The sequence below is a fragment of the Protopterus annectens genome, chromosome 14.part0 (genome assembly GCF_019279795.1).
Source record: "Protopterus annectens isolate FY-2018-M chromosome 14.part0, PAN1.0, whole genome shotgun sequence".
NCBI classification, from domain to species: Eukaryota; Metazoa; Chordata; order Ceratodontiformes; family Protopteridae; genus Protopterus; species Protopterus annectens.
Window position 1 is genome coordinate 6,582,384 of NC_056748.1, and position 12,144 is coordinate 6,594,527.

At 44.1% G+C, this 12,144-nt stretch overlaps 1 protein-coding gene across 1 annotated transcript in view; it reads left to right on the top strand.

The window, feature by feature from the left end:
- Positions 1-12,144, top strand: part of SMNDC1 (survival motor neuron domain containing 1) — a 759,314-nt gene that overhangs the window by 382,593 nt on the left and 364,577 nt on the right. The window contains exon 3 of the mRNA XM_044055698.1: positions 2,671-2,832. Within this exon, the coding sequence (XP_043911633.1) occupies positions 2,671-2,832 (162 nt within the window). The remainder of the gene's footprint in view (positions 1-2,670; positions 2,833-12,144) is intronic.

Consider the following 12,144-nt stretch of genomic DNA (forward strand, 5'->3'; position numbering starts at 1 on the left):
TGCCTCATAGCTTGCCACCCTAGAGTCCGTCTCTAACGTGTCCATGCAGTTGATTGCACATACAGCCGAAGGGCCGGCCACAGCAGGGGATGCAGGCGTTGTCATGAGACATCGCATCTGGATGCGCTTGTGTGATTTTGCAGACCCCTTCAAGTCTTTCTTCATCAGCGCTTCTGCTGGTGGTGCTTCTCTGTTTGGCCAAAAAGTTAGACACATTAGCCAGATGTGAGAATGACTGAAAGACCCTGTCTGCTGTGGGCGCACGTTTTTCCACTCCTCAACGGTCCTATACCAGGAATCAGAGTAAGGGAAAGATGTGGTTCAGGAAGTCCCAAGGGCCTTTTTGTAACACACATGGTGAGTCGTCGTCGTCCCCCCCCCCCCCCCCCACGGGCAGAGGGGACTCGTCAGGAAAATGCCCTTCCCCATGGCAAAGGGGGCCCGCGTAATCAGGTCTCCAGGGATTCCTTGTCTGAGCAAGACCTATCATTCTCTTGAAGAGCAGCCCGATTGCTTGCCTCTGGAAGGAGTTTGGGAACAATTCTCTCTGCACTTCTGAGCCTGACACCAAGTAACATCTGCAGGAACGTCAGCGAGTGAGGATGAAGTGGGTAGAAGTGTAACTTAAAAGTACCTTTTCACAAAAAGGAGATGGCTAGGAGCTTGGAACATCCTCCAGAGGAAGAAAAAGTGGTGGAATGCAGTTTAACAAGTTTTTTCATAGGTCTTCAGATTTAGCTGAAAGATGTCAAAGATCAAGTTCCAAGAACTGCTTTTTCTTTAACCTTGTCCACTTTTTTTTTTTTTTTGCCTTCTAGGACAGGATGACTGTCTGATATTGATGGTACCTGTCCTCCTCCCACTCACCCTTCCCTGTAGACTGACACAACCACCCCTAGGCTTGAGCCAGTATTCTGGGGTCACACTTCATGGTACAGTTACCCATATGTGGGGGAAATTAGATGTAGACACCCCAACTAGTGTTTTCTTCTGATCTATATATGTTTATATGCCTCAGCCAACCTCTAAGGATTGGCAAGCAGTGGGGCAAGCTGACCAGCAGACATTTCTACCCATGGTCATACTAGAGCACAATGTGGTGCCATAAGCAACCCTTGCCCTCCTCTCAAAGGCAGATAAAGTGGTTGAGTCACCATTCCCTCCCCAGTTGGACACCCAGCTTCAGAGGTCACTAATCAATCCTTGATTGTGAGCATCACAGGCAGCAGTTTGCCAGTGGGCTGGCATCTTGCCCACATTCTTTCGCAAACTTCATTGGGCATTCCAATGTGGCTTCAGTCAGTTTGGTAGATTTCAGTTTTTCACAAACAGCCTGCTTCTTAGCCAGTGTTAACAATGTGAATTACTATTACACTGACATTACCAGGAGTATTTCCTCGTCCTTTTGGGCTTGCTGTAGAGCAGTACATTTAAATTTAAATATCAAAATTACTGAAAAAAATGAATACAGTTCTCATGCCCTACCAAGCTTCGTTGTTTGCCTCATCGCTTACTTGTTAGCAAGAGTTAGTTTTTCCTCACAACTGTTTGATGCAGCACATAATTTTTATAGCTACTTTATTTTTACACTAATTGTTCCTCCCCAGCAGATACACAGAAACTTCTCTGTTTTTTTTTTTTTTTTTTTTTGCCTTTAACTGTAACTCTGCATTTGTCTTCTATTACTACACCATTGATTACCTAACCCCGTTTTTTTTGGCTCGATGTCATGCTTCCTGGTTTGAAATGTGACCTTTTCACTTTACCTCTGGTGCTGGAACCGTGATTAACAGTTTTTGCCTGTACCAAGACCACTTGTTTTATGGAAGGAAATTTTTTTTTTTTTTTTTTTTTGTGGAAGTGAATATTTGTCTCTCTTATGTGCTAGTAATGTTTTATCTGTAAGTGTTTCTGTCCACCTTGAGCAGCCTTACAAACCACGCACCTACTCCTTGAGGTCATCTGTAGATTTAACCCTTATTGTTCCAGGCCCTTAAGAGCTCCTCCTAAACCCATACAGTGGTGCCCCAACTGCACTTAATTTGGAACTGTAGAAAGACAATTTTGCATATGTCCAGCTCAAAGCATCCACCTCTGCCGGTCACCGACATCTTGACTGAGGGAGTTGTCTGTATCTTTTAGTTTCTTCTCCTGTGATCTGTCTGGCATCTTCTCTTGTGGCTATAGTAATGGTCAACTTAAAATGCTTTGAATTGGTGTTTTTTTATGTATGGGGAACCCCAAGACCACCTTTGCCTACTGTGCTGTAGATTTTTGCCGTCTCTGTCATTTGTTTATATGCATACAAATTTGTGTTCTTTTGTTTCAGTAATGTACTGCATCTGAATTACCTTGTAATTTGCTTCTTTTGTGTTCTGCCCTCTTTTTAATTCTCTGAGATATTGCATAAAGGAGAATAATTTGTCTAGAGTGCCTTATAAATTATAGGTAACTAAACACCAAGGATCATCTGTTAAAAATAAAAACAAGTTTTGCCCCTTTGAAAACGGCATCCAGTTTTTACTACACAGATGCTTGTGTTGCATTTGTTGGGTGGCTTATGGTGCAGGGATTTAAATGTTCTTTATGCATTCTTATGAAGTGTGTTGATTGTATAGGGCTGAGTAATAAACCTCTACTCACATGCTTACAGACGTAATTTCTTTACAGATGGTACGAAGCTGAAATAGAAGAGATTGATGAGGAGAATGGCACTGCAGCGGTCACATTTGCGGGCTACGGCAATGCAGATCTTGTACCTCTGTTGAGTTTGAAACCTGTAGAAGAGGGAAGGAACTCTACAGACGAAAGTGGAAACAAAGCAAAGTCAAAGTGAGTAAAAATGTTGCTTATATTCACGTAGAAAAGCTAATGGGTTGTCTTTGATTTGCTAAAATCGGACGTCTTTTTGTGGTTATTTTGATTTTCTTTTTTAACAACTGAATTGACTTGAAAAGCTTTTGCTATTCAACGTTGCCCAGTGTTGAGAGTGACTACAAAGGTGTTTTGACAAAACCCAGAAATAAGCTGTATCCCAGCAGGGTGCATCTTCTTTTTTCAAAGCTTAGACTAAACATGATTCACCTTTGCCTGATTTGTGTGTTCACAAGGCTGTTTCTCCCCCATTTTTTTTTTTAATTTGGATATCATTCAGCATTTTTTCTTGCAGCAGCTTTGGGCATTTATGCTCAGTTAAATTGAGGCTTTCTTCCGTGTGCATGGTTAAAAATTTATAAATTCAGGTAATTCTACTAAGAGCAGTGACGTAATAGATGTCCGTAGTTCTGCAGTGTACAACAAGAATATACCAGTCACGTGGGAGATTGTTAATATCTTATTAGAAATCCTTGTTAGTGCATAAATGCATTTTCCCTAAAGCTTCTTCAGACATTACACCTCTGCAGTGCAACTCAGAATAACTTTGAGCAGATCTTTTTTTCAGGTCTGCACCACAGTTCTAAGTGCAGATTTTGGCAGACCAGAGCAGCTTTAAACCATTTCAGTGTATGTATATATTTAAGTACTCTAAATTGAATGATTAATACTGACTTCAGATGCAAGTAAAATTGTTTGAGTCACATCCTTGCTTATTCCCACATTCCATGGGCAGTGCTGTAGGTGAACTGGCACCCCCCCCCCCTTACTTGTAGATGTACCCGCCATGCGTTTGTTTCCTCTGACCGACTGGTGTCCTGTTCAGGATTGTTTTTTCTGCCTTGTGGCCATTGATTGCTAGAAAAGATTCAGGATCCCACACAACTTGAAATGGATAAAGCTTTAGCAGTAAGAGAATGAATGAGTGAATATAAGTGGTGGTACAGGAAGCATTCAAACCTCAGTTCCTTGTGGAAATATACAAAAAAGGCAATTCATTTCACATTCACCATTTGCTGTGTTTCGTAACGTTCAGTGTGTATAGAAGATTGTGATTAGAGACCAGATCATAATCAACTTTTTTGCCATGGGTAGCTAGTAATTCACCACTAGCAGCAGAAAGCAAACTTCAAGGGTGAATCATGGCATCTATGTCAAGATCACACAGCTGAGCTGATCATAATTCTTTCCCGTGCATGGGTCTTTAGCTGCCTCAGTTTATTACTAGTGACAGAAATAAAAATGATAGAAGCAGAGTATATTAGAGTTAAAAAGCCTCAAAATAATTATCACTTCAATATAAACAGCATCCAGATTCCAAGTGTCCCTCTGAATGAATGACTGTAAAAGTTGCTACATGCTTCACGTGGACATGTATATGTGGGTGGGTGGGAGGGGGGGGCAGAGAGAGACAGCAAGTATATTTCACAACTTTCGAAGCTGTGAAAATGTTTCAGAAGCAGGCAAAACTGTGGCATATGGCAGCATGCGTCCCAGATTACCCACGTTCATTTAGCAACTCTGTTGTCTAAAGCACTAAAGAAGAGACTGGTATTCCCTCCTGATAATGTTCCCATTCTTTTTTTGGGTGGGAGTTTGAGAAATATTGTTGCATTCAGTCTTAACTGCTACTGGTATGGCCTGTGTGCAAACCGCCATCATTTTGCAATCGTGTTATCATTAAAACAGTATAGTTTTATCCCAGACTTTCTTTTTCTTCATTAATTTTGCAGTAGTCTGTCCTGTCACTGTTGTGAAGATTGTAAATTAGATGTTGCTGACTTGCCTGTTGATCAGTCAAGTTTTTATGCTCCACCGCAGGACCTTGCCTATTAGTGCCACTACCAGCATCCAGTCAGTCCGTTCATCTTGGGGTGACAACAGCCAGTTGTTCCTGAGCTAGGCGAGAGCTTCTTCTCAGGAGCCCTAATTTGAGGCTTTGATGTTCATCATATTGATTGCTGCTAGAGTAACCTTAGCGTTTGTTTTTTATCCTGCCAAGGATATAGCAGCAGGGCAGCTTCCACGCAACCGAGTTCAATCTGAGCTGGCTAAAGGACAAGTTTGGGCACTAAGCCCTTCAGAGCTTTACTGCCACTGAAGAGTATGATCCTCTGAGGCTTTCGAAGATTGATATTCAGCTTTTGCTGTTCCTTTGTTAGGCAGATAAGTTCCATTTTTTTTGGGGGGGGGGGGGCGGCTTCCATTCAGTACTGAAGTTATTTTACAGCTAGGAATATGTATTCTTAATGGACTGTCATGAGACTGTACTGAATTTTAAAGGGAGTTCGCTTTGTACCTGACAGTTTAAAAGCTGTTTAACTGAATTTTTATGTTGAGAAATTGTTTATTTTACTTTTGTTGGGCTGACAATGTGCTTTTTACTGTATTTGTCTCAGGAAAAAAGTGACTTTTTAGGATTGTCTGTTTTTACCAGAATTTACTGCTTGTTTTCCATGGGAAAGAGTTGATCCTCCTCCTAGCCACAGAGAAAAAGTTAAGCAAACAGCCTTTGCCACCACAGGAGGCTAGCAGTTTTGCCTGAACTGCAGCTGGGTGACTCTGCCCTGGCCATAGCTTGCTCGTCACGCTCATCTTTCACCTTGGATTCCTCTGGTGTAGCATCTGCAGCCATTATGGGCTGTGGGTTAGCCACATCCTCTGCAGCTGATGGGGTCCCCTCAATGGGCAAAAGAGAGAGCCACTTTTCAGTCCTGGGAGAGGTAACAGGGATGACTTCCCTGTTTTGGTCAGAATGTTGTGCCCACCCCTGGGGAAGATGCTGCTACCATTTGTAACACTTCTGTCTCCATTTTTCCTATCAAAAAAGAAACAGAGAACTAAAAGTGCATCTACTCCTCCTTATATTTCCTTGGGAATAGTTTACTTGTGTCTACCTCGTGGGTGAAGTCATGCTGTTGATCCTTGTTGTACGGTGGATGTTCTTCGTGTTTCACTGTTGCAGTCATTACGTTTGGGTTATCTGCCTGCAGGTAACCCTCAGCCGGCCTGAATATCAGTCTTGGATTCCTGCGTCGGATACTGTCTCTTCTTCCATGACGTCAGGTCGTCAGGGGTATAAAACATGCTGCAGACGCCATCACATCAGTCTTTCTTGTCGCACAATGCCCGAAACAGAAGCAGTTCGCAAGTGCCGGTCGGCCGACTCCTGAAATTTTCGTTTTCGAGTTTCAGAACCGAAGTCTTCAAAAAAGCTAAGTACCCCGTTGGGGATCCCTTTTCTTGCTCTTAACCGATGTCAGTAAAAGTTAACAATTGTCCCACATGTGGAAAGCAAATACCTCCTAAAGGTTTGCATTCGTACTGTATTCCTTGCCTAGGCCCAGACCACGATGTCCCTCGCTGGCAGTTTTGTGCCTTATTCAACCCCCGAACTATTCGTTTTCTGTCTGTTTTTGCAGCAAATTATTTTGGTACTTGGTATAATTATCCAGAAATGGCTTCGATAAGCCATCCGACTACTGATATTTCAAAAAAATGTAAAGATAAAGACAGAGACAGACCGCACAGTTCCAAAACTGCCGACGACGCTTCCGTTAAGCTAGTCACCAGTTCACCAGTACTCAGTGTGGCGCTTTCGCAGCCCCTGATACCCGCTGCTTCAGATTCGCAGGCCTCTGCTGAGACCCATTCGGAGTCCGGTATGCCGTGAGAAGCTTCTTCAACTATGGAACTTGCGGATGTCTCTATCTTGGATGGGTCCGGAGCCGCTGTGCAGGCACTGGCTTCTGAGGGTGTATTCAGGCCTACAGATTTGCATTTCAAGCCGACGCCATCTTCTTCATCAAGGCCTAAAACTTCGGCCTTGCGCCTAGAAAACCGATGTTTAAACCACATGGTCAGGCTCATATGCCTAACAAATAAATGCTTAGAATGGCTGACTACCTTATTACTTTAATTAAGGGAAGCCAGCCTTCCCCCTCTGAGGCCTAGAACTGATTTTCCTTCTGATTCTTCTGATCAGGATTCTGAAATTTCTGTTTCTTCTGATTACCAGGATTTATCCTTTTCTACCTATGAGGATTCTGATGCAGAGGATTTCATTCCCTCTGCTTCCCCTCCAGAAGAATTTTCTTTTGGTAAAACCTTACACACTCTTAGGGAGCATTTCCACTGGGAAAGCCAGGATTACTCTGACACTTACTCCTCCCTAAACATAGGCCTTTAGCTATCACTCCTGTCCTGGACATTGTAGATGATGCCTTCTTGGAATCTAGCCTGGCCCAGACACTTTACCTCCAGCTCCCAGAAAACCTGACCAGTATTACAGAGTAACTGACTCTCACAAGTTCCTCTTCAAGAATCCTACTGTGGATCCAGAGACCATTTCCCCGAGGACCAAAAGGCATTAAGGCTACTGCTGCCAAAAAATGAGGAATTAAACCCGCACATAAGGCAGCTGTTTAATCTTAGCCTTACCACAGGATACGTGCCCAAGGAGTGGCGTACGGCAACTGTGGTCCCACTCCACAAAGGCGGTGCCTCTACGGACCCTGGTAATTACGCCCCATAAGCTTAACAAGTCTAGTCTGCAAAGCTATGGAGAGGATCATAATGGAGCTCATAAACAAAGATATAGGGGACTTGCAGACATTGGACCCGACCCAGTTTGGCTTTGTCAAGGGAAGATCATGCCTTTTGAACTTGGTTGACTTCTTCGAAACAGTCACCAAGGCCATTGATGAGGTAAAGGCAGTCCATACAGCCTACCTTGACCTTGCAAGGCTTTACACAATACCCCACTCGGGTATTGTAGAAAAACTTACCAGCTTAAATGTAAACCCATATGTCACAAGATGGGTTGCAAACTGGCTTAAGGACAGAACCCACAGGGTTAGAGTTGCTGGCGCTGTGTCAGACTCCAAGCGGTCACAACTGGTGTCCCATAGGGCTGGGTCCTTGGCCCCCTAATGTTTGGCATCTACTTCTCAGAAGTACAGGCCAACATGGGAGGACTTTGGCTGACAAAGTTTGCAGGCGACTGCAAACTGAAGCCATAGTGGAAAGTGCATCGGACACGGATATCCTTCAGAAGGGACTCACGGAAACAGATAGCTGGTGCCAGAGCCATGGCCTGAAGTTAAACGCCAAAATGTATAGTCATACCCTTCGGGAAAAACAAGGTAACCCCAAGCTACCATATAGGTGGCAATCCACTAAGCACAGAAGAGGTTATCAGGGACCTGGGGACCCAGGTTGACAGTGGCCTTTCTTTTGACACTCACATTGCTAAAGTGGTTAGAAAGACCTTCTACATTGCCCACCTGATCATGAAGGATTCACATCCAGATCTAGTGAGGTCATTGTTCCCTGTACTCTTCACTTATCAGACCAATGATCGAGTACAATGCCCCATTAGGGATGTATCTCACCCGACATCTGCAGCAATTGGAGAGACCCCAAAGTTCCTCACCAAAGGATAAAGGGACTCCAAAATCTGTCATATGCTGCCAGATTGAAGAAACTCCAGCTCTATTCAGTCGCATACCGTCTGCTCAGAGGTGACATGTGCCTGACATACAAGGCCATGTCCAACCGGAATTAATGGACATGCTCCACCTCAAAAATCCAAATCCACCAAAACCACTAGAGCAAGCGACTTAAACCTTAGCACGGATATAAATAGGACGTGCTGGAGGGATAGATTTATCACTCAGAGACTCCCTATGCTGTGGAATAAAATCCCGGTCCATGTGAGGCAGAGCACCACGCTGACTCTGTTCAAGAGAAATCTAGACCTGTGGATGGGAGATCGTAGGTTTACCCCAGGAATCATCTCTGTGTCACTGCTGGACAGAGGCACAACAAACTAATGGGCACAGTATTTTTTCATATAAGGGGTGGCGTAAGCCACAATAATTTGGGCTAGGCTTATAAATGCCTTAGGGCAGATAGCCTAGTATAAACCTATGAACCCTCCCCCCTCTGATAGAGATTCCAGGGCCTTGGACAGATGGGGTAAGAAGGTGTACACTTCTGCTACTTTGGCCATTAGGGCCTTAAATTGCCAATTTCATATGTTAAAGTATCAGCAGCATATTATGGGACTACTTAAACAGAAAATGAAGTTGATTCTAACTGTGCTGAACATAAAGAATTACAGTATTTAATGCATTCTGCCGAACAAGTTGGTAAATATACTTTGCAACGTGGTTTTGATTCTCTAGAAGCATCTTGCAGGGCTTCTGTCACTGCGTCTGTACTTAGAAGGCATGCTTGGCTTAGGAGCAAAACTTGCCAGATCATGTTAAAGCTAAATTACTGGATGCTCTCTTAAACCAAGACCGCCTGTTTGGCAACAAAGCAGAAGTCCTCAAAAGGATGGAGGAAAAAGCTAAATCTTTGGAAACTGTTAAAGATTTCCTGCAAGTATAGCCTCCCAGATTTAGTAGGCATTGGCCTTCTAAGAATTGGTCCTTTCCAGTCTCTTCAAGGCCTTCTCAGTCCAAACCCAGGAACCTAGCCGACCACCTAGGCTACAGTCTCAAGGTACACACAGGCCTAAGCAGTGGGGGGCTCCCACTTCCAAAGCCGGGTAGTAAGACACCCCCCCTATGGAAAAATGTCACAATGACTTAACCTTAACCCTTCCAAGCCCTGCTCAACTTGCCTGCTCCCTTGGGGGGAAAGATCGCCCTGCATACAAAAAACTGGGAACTCTTTACCTAGGACAAATGGGTTTTAAATATAGTTTTCAAGGATACAAATTCCACTTCCACACCTTTCCAACCCCAAACAGTTGGCCAGACCTACCCCTAAATCAGTGGGCAGAGGCTCAACAGCAGGTTCTCTCTCTTCTAAGTATCAGGGCTATTCAGCCTGTCCCAGCAGAAGAAAGGGGACAAGGTTTTTACTTCGACTTTTCCTGGTAGCCAGAAAAGACAGCTCCTGGCGTCCTGTCCTGGACTTCTCTGTTCTAAACACCTTTTTGGTAATCCCAAAATTAAATATGCTAACACTCGAAAAGTCTGTTTTGTCGTCTTGTCGTACTATTACCTACATAGGCGCAAATTTAGATACTATAAACATGTCTGCAACACTAACGAACCAAAGGATATCAGACATTCAAAAATTGGTGTCACTTCTTCTCAACAACAACAGAGCCAAAGCCAGGTTAGTTCTAAAGGTGTTGGGAATCATGGCAGCGGCCATACCTCTCCTCCCATTGGCCAGATACCACATGCGGATCCTTCAGTGGATGCTCTTTTCTCAATGGTCATACCAGGAACTTCCAATGTCTCACACCATTATGATCACGCAAGCGTGCAAAATGCATCTCATGTGGTGGATGTCTTCCCCCCAGCTCCTGTTGGGGAGACCATTTGTTCCACCTCCTCCGGTTGCTACTCTGACAACGGATGCCTCCCTGATCGGTGGGGAGGGCATTATCAGGGCAGGACAGTCCAGGGCACATGGCAACCAAACGAATGCCACTTGCACATAAATGTTCTGGAGATGAGAGCAGTGCTTTTAGCGTTGCAAGCCCTTCAAGACTCTCTTCCCTTGGGAACGATTGCAATCCAGACAGACAATATGTCTGTAGTGTGGTACATCAACAAACAAGGCGGAACCAGATCATACCCCTGTGTCGAGAAGCACTCAGACTGTGGCAATGGGCGATTTCTTCTCAGCGTTTTCTGATAGCAACGCACATCCCCGGAAGTCCAATCACATTGCGGACAAGTTGAGCAGAGCTATTCTCATGCCTCACGAGTGGTCTCTGAAAGACTCTGTAGTGAGAGAGATATTTCTCAAGTGGGGTCAGCCTTGCTGCGATCTTTTGCTACTCCCCAAAACAGCAAGTGCAGAGAATACTTCACTCTATTCCCTTTACCAGGCCAACCCAGCAGGGACGCTTAGTCCAAGTTTGGCCCTGGGACTTCTGTATGCATTTCCTCCTTTCCCACTGATCTCTCAAGTAATACAGAAAGCTATCGCTCAGAAGGCCTCATTGATCCTCATTGCTCCTTACTGGCCTCGACAAGTGTGGTTCCCCTTTCTACATCGATTTCTTTTGACCGACCGTGGAATCTGGACCTAGTTCCAGATCTTTTGATCCATCAGTCGGGTCAGTTTCATCCCTCCCTCCCCTCTCTGAACCTCACTGCTTGGTTCCTCCAGTTCCAACCGTAGCCAGGCTTCCTCAATTATCTCACTCTGTTAGAGATATATTGATAGCTTCCCATAAATCTTCCACTGAAAGATTTATTTGAGTAAGTGGAAACGCTTCTCATATTGGGCACAAGGAAAGGACATAGATCCTTTCACCGCTTCCATCCAACTAGTCCTTGATTTTCTAGCTGAACTCTTCCATGCAGGTTCATCTCCATCTACTCTTAAGGTTCAATTGGCAGCTATTTCTAATTACATGTGGGTATTTCTGAATCTGCCCTAATGTCCCACAAACTCTGCAAAGCCTTTTTGAAAGGAGTTTTTCTTCTCAGACCTCCTGTAAGAAATCCTCCTTCTCCTTGGGACCTAAATTTAGTTCTTGCTTCTTTGATTCTTTCCCCTTTCGAACCTGCAGCTTCATGTTCCTTGAAGTTGTTATCATGGAAAACTCTTTTTCTGGTGGCTATCACATCAGCTAGAAGAATTTCAGAACTTCAAGCACTCAGTTGTCGCTCCTTATCTTTGCTCCATAAGGACAGAGTTTCCTTACGAACTAACCCATCCTTTTTGCCTAAGGTGGTTTCAACATCAAATCTAAACCAATGCATTGACCTCCTGTCTTTTTCCCAGAGTATTCAAATAGGTCTGAACAAAAATTACACTGCCTGGATGTTCATCGTCAATTAAGGTACTACTTGGACAGGACTAAACTATTCAGAAAATCTGATCAGCTGTTTGTCTCCTATGCGGAAAGCAGAAAGGGACTTCCAGTTTCAAAGGTATCATTATCCAGATGGCTAACATCTCTGATTACCCTTGTTTATGAGATTAGACACCAAAGCTGCCTAATAAACCTAAAGCCCATTCCACCAGAGCTTTGGCTACTTCTCTAGCCTTCCAAGACAGACTGCCTATTGACACCATTTGTGCAGCGGCTACTTGGGCTACTCCTCACACTTTTATTTCCCATTATAAGTTGGATTTAGCTTCTAGGCATAGAGCTAATTTTGGTTCCACTGTTCTCAGGAGTCTGTTCCGTTAGGCCACCCGGGACAAGGTGCTAGGGACGCGGTCCCATCCAGCAAGAATGAAGGCGAGATAGACAACTTAACATACAGAAGTTATGTTCTTACCATA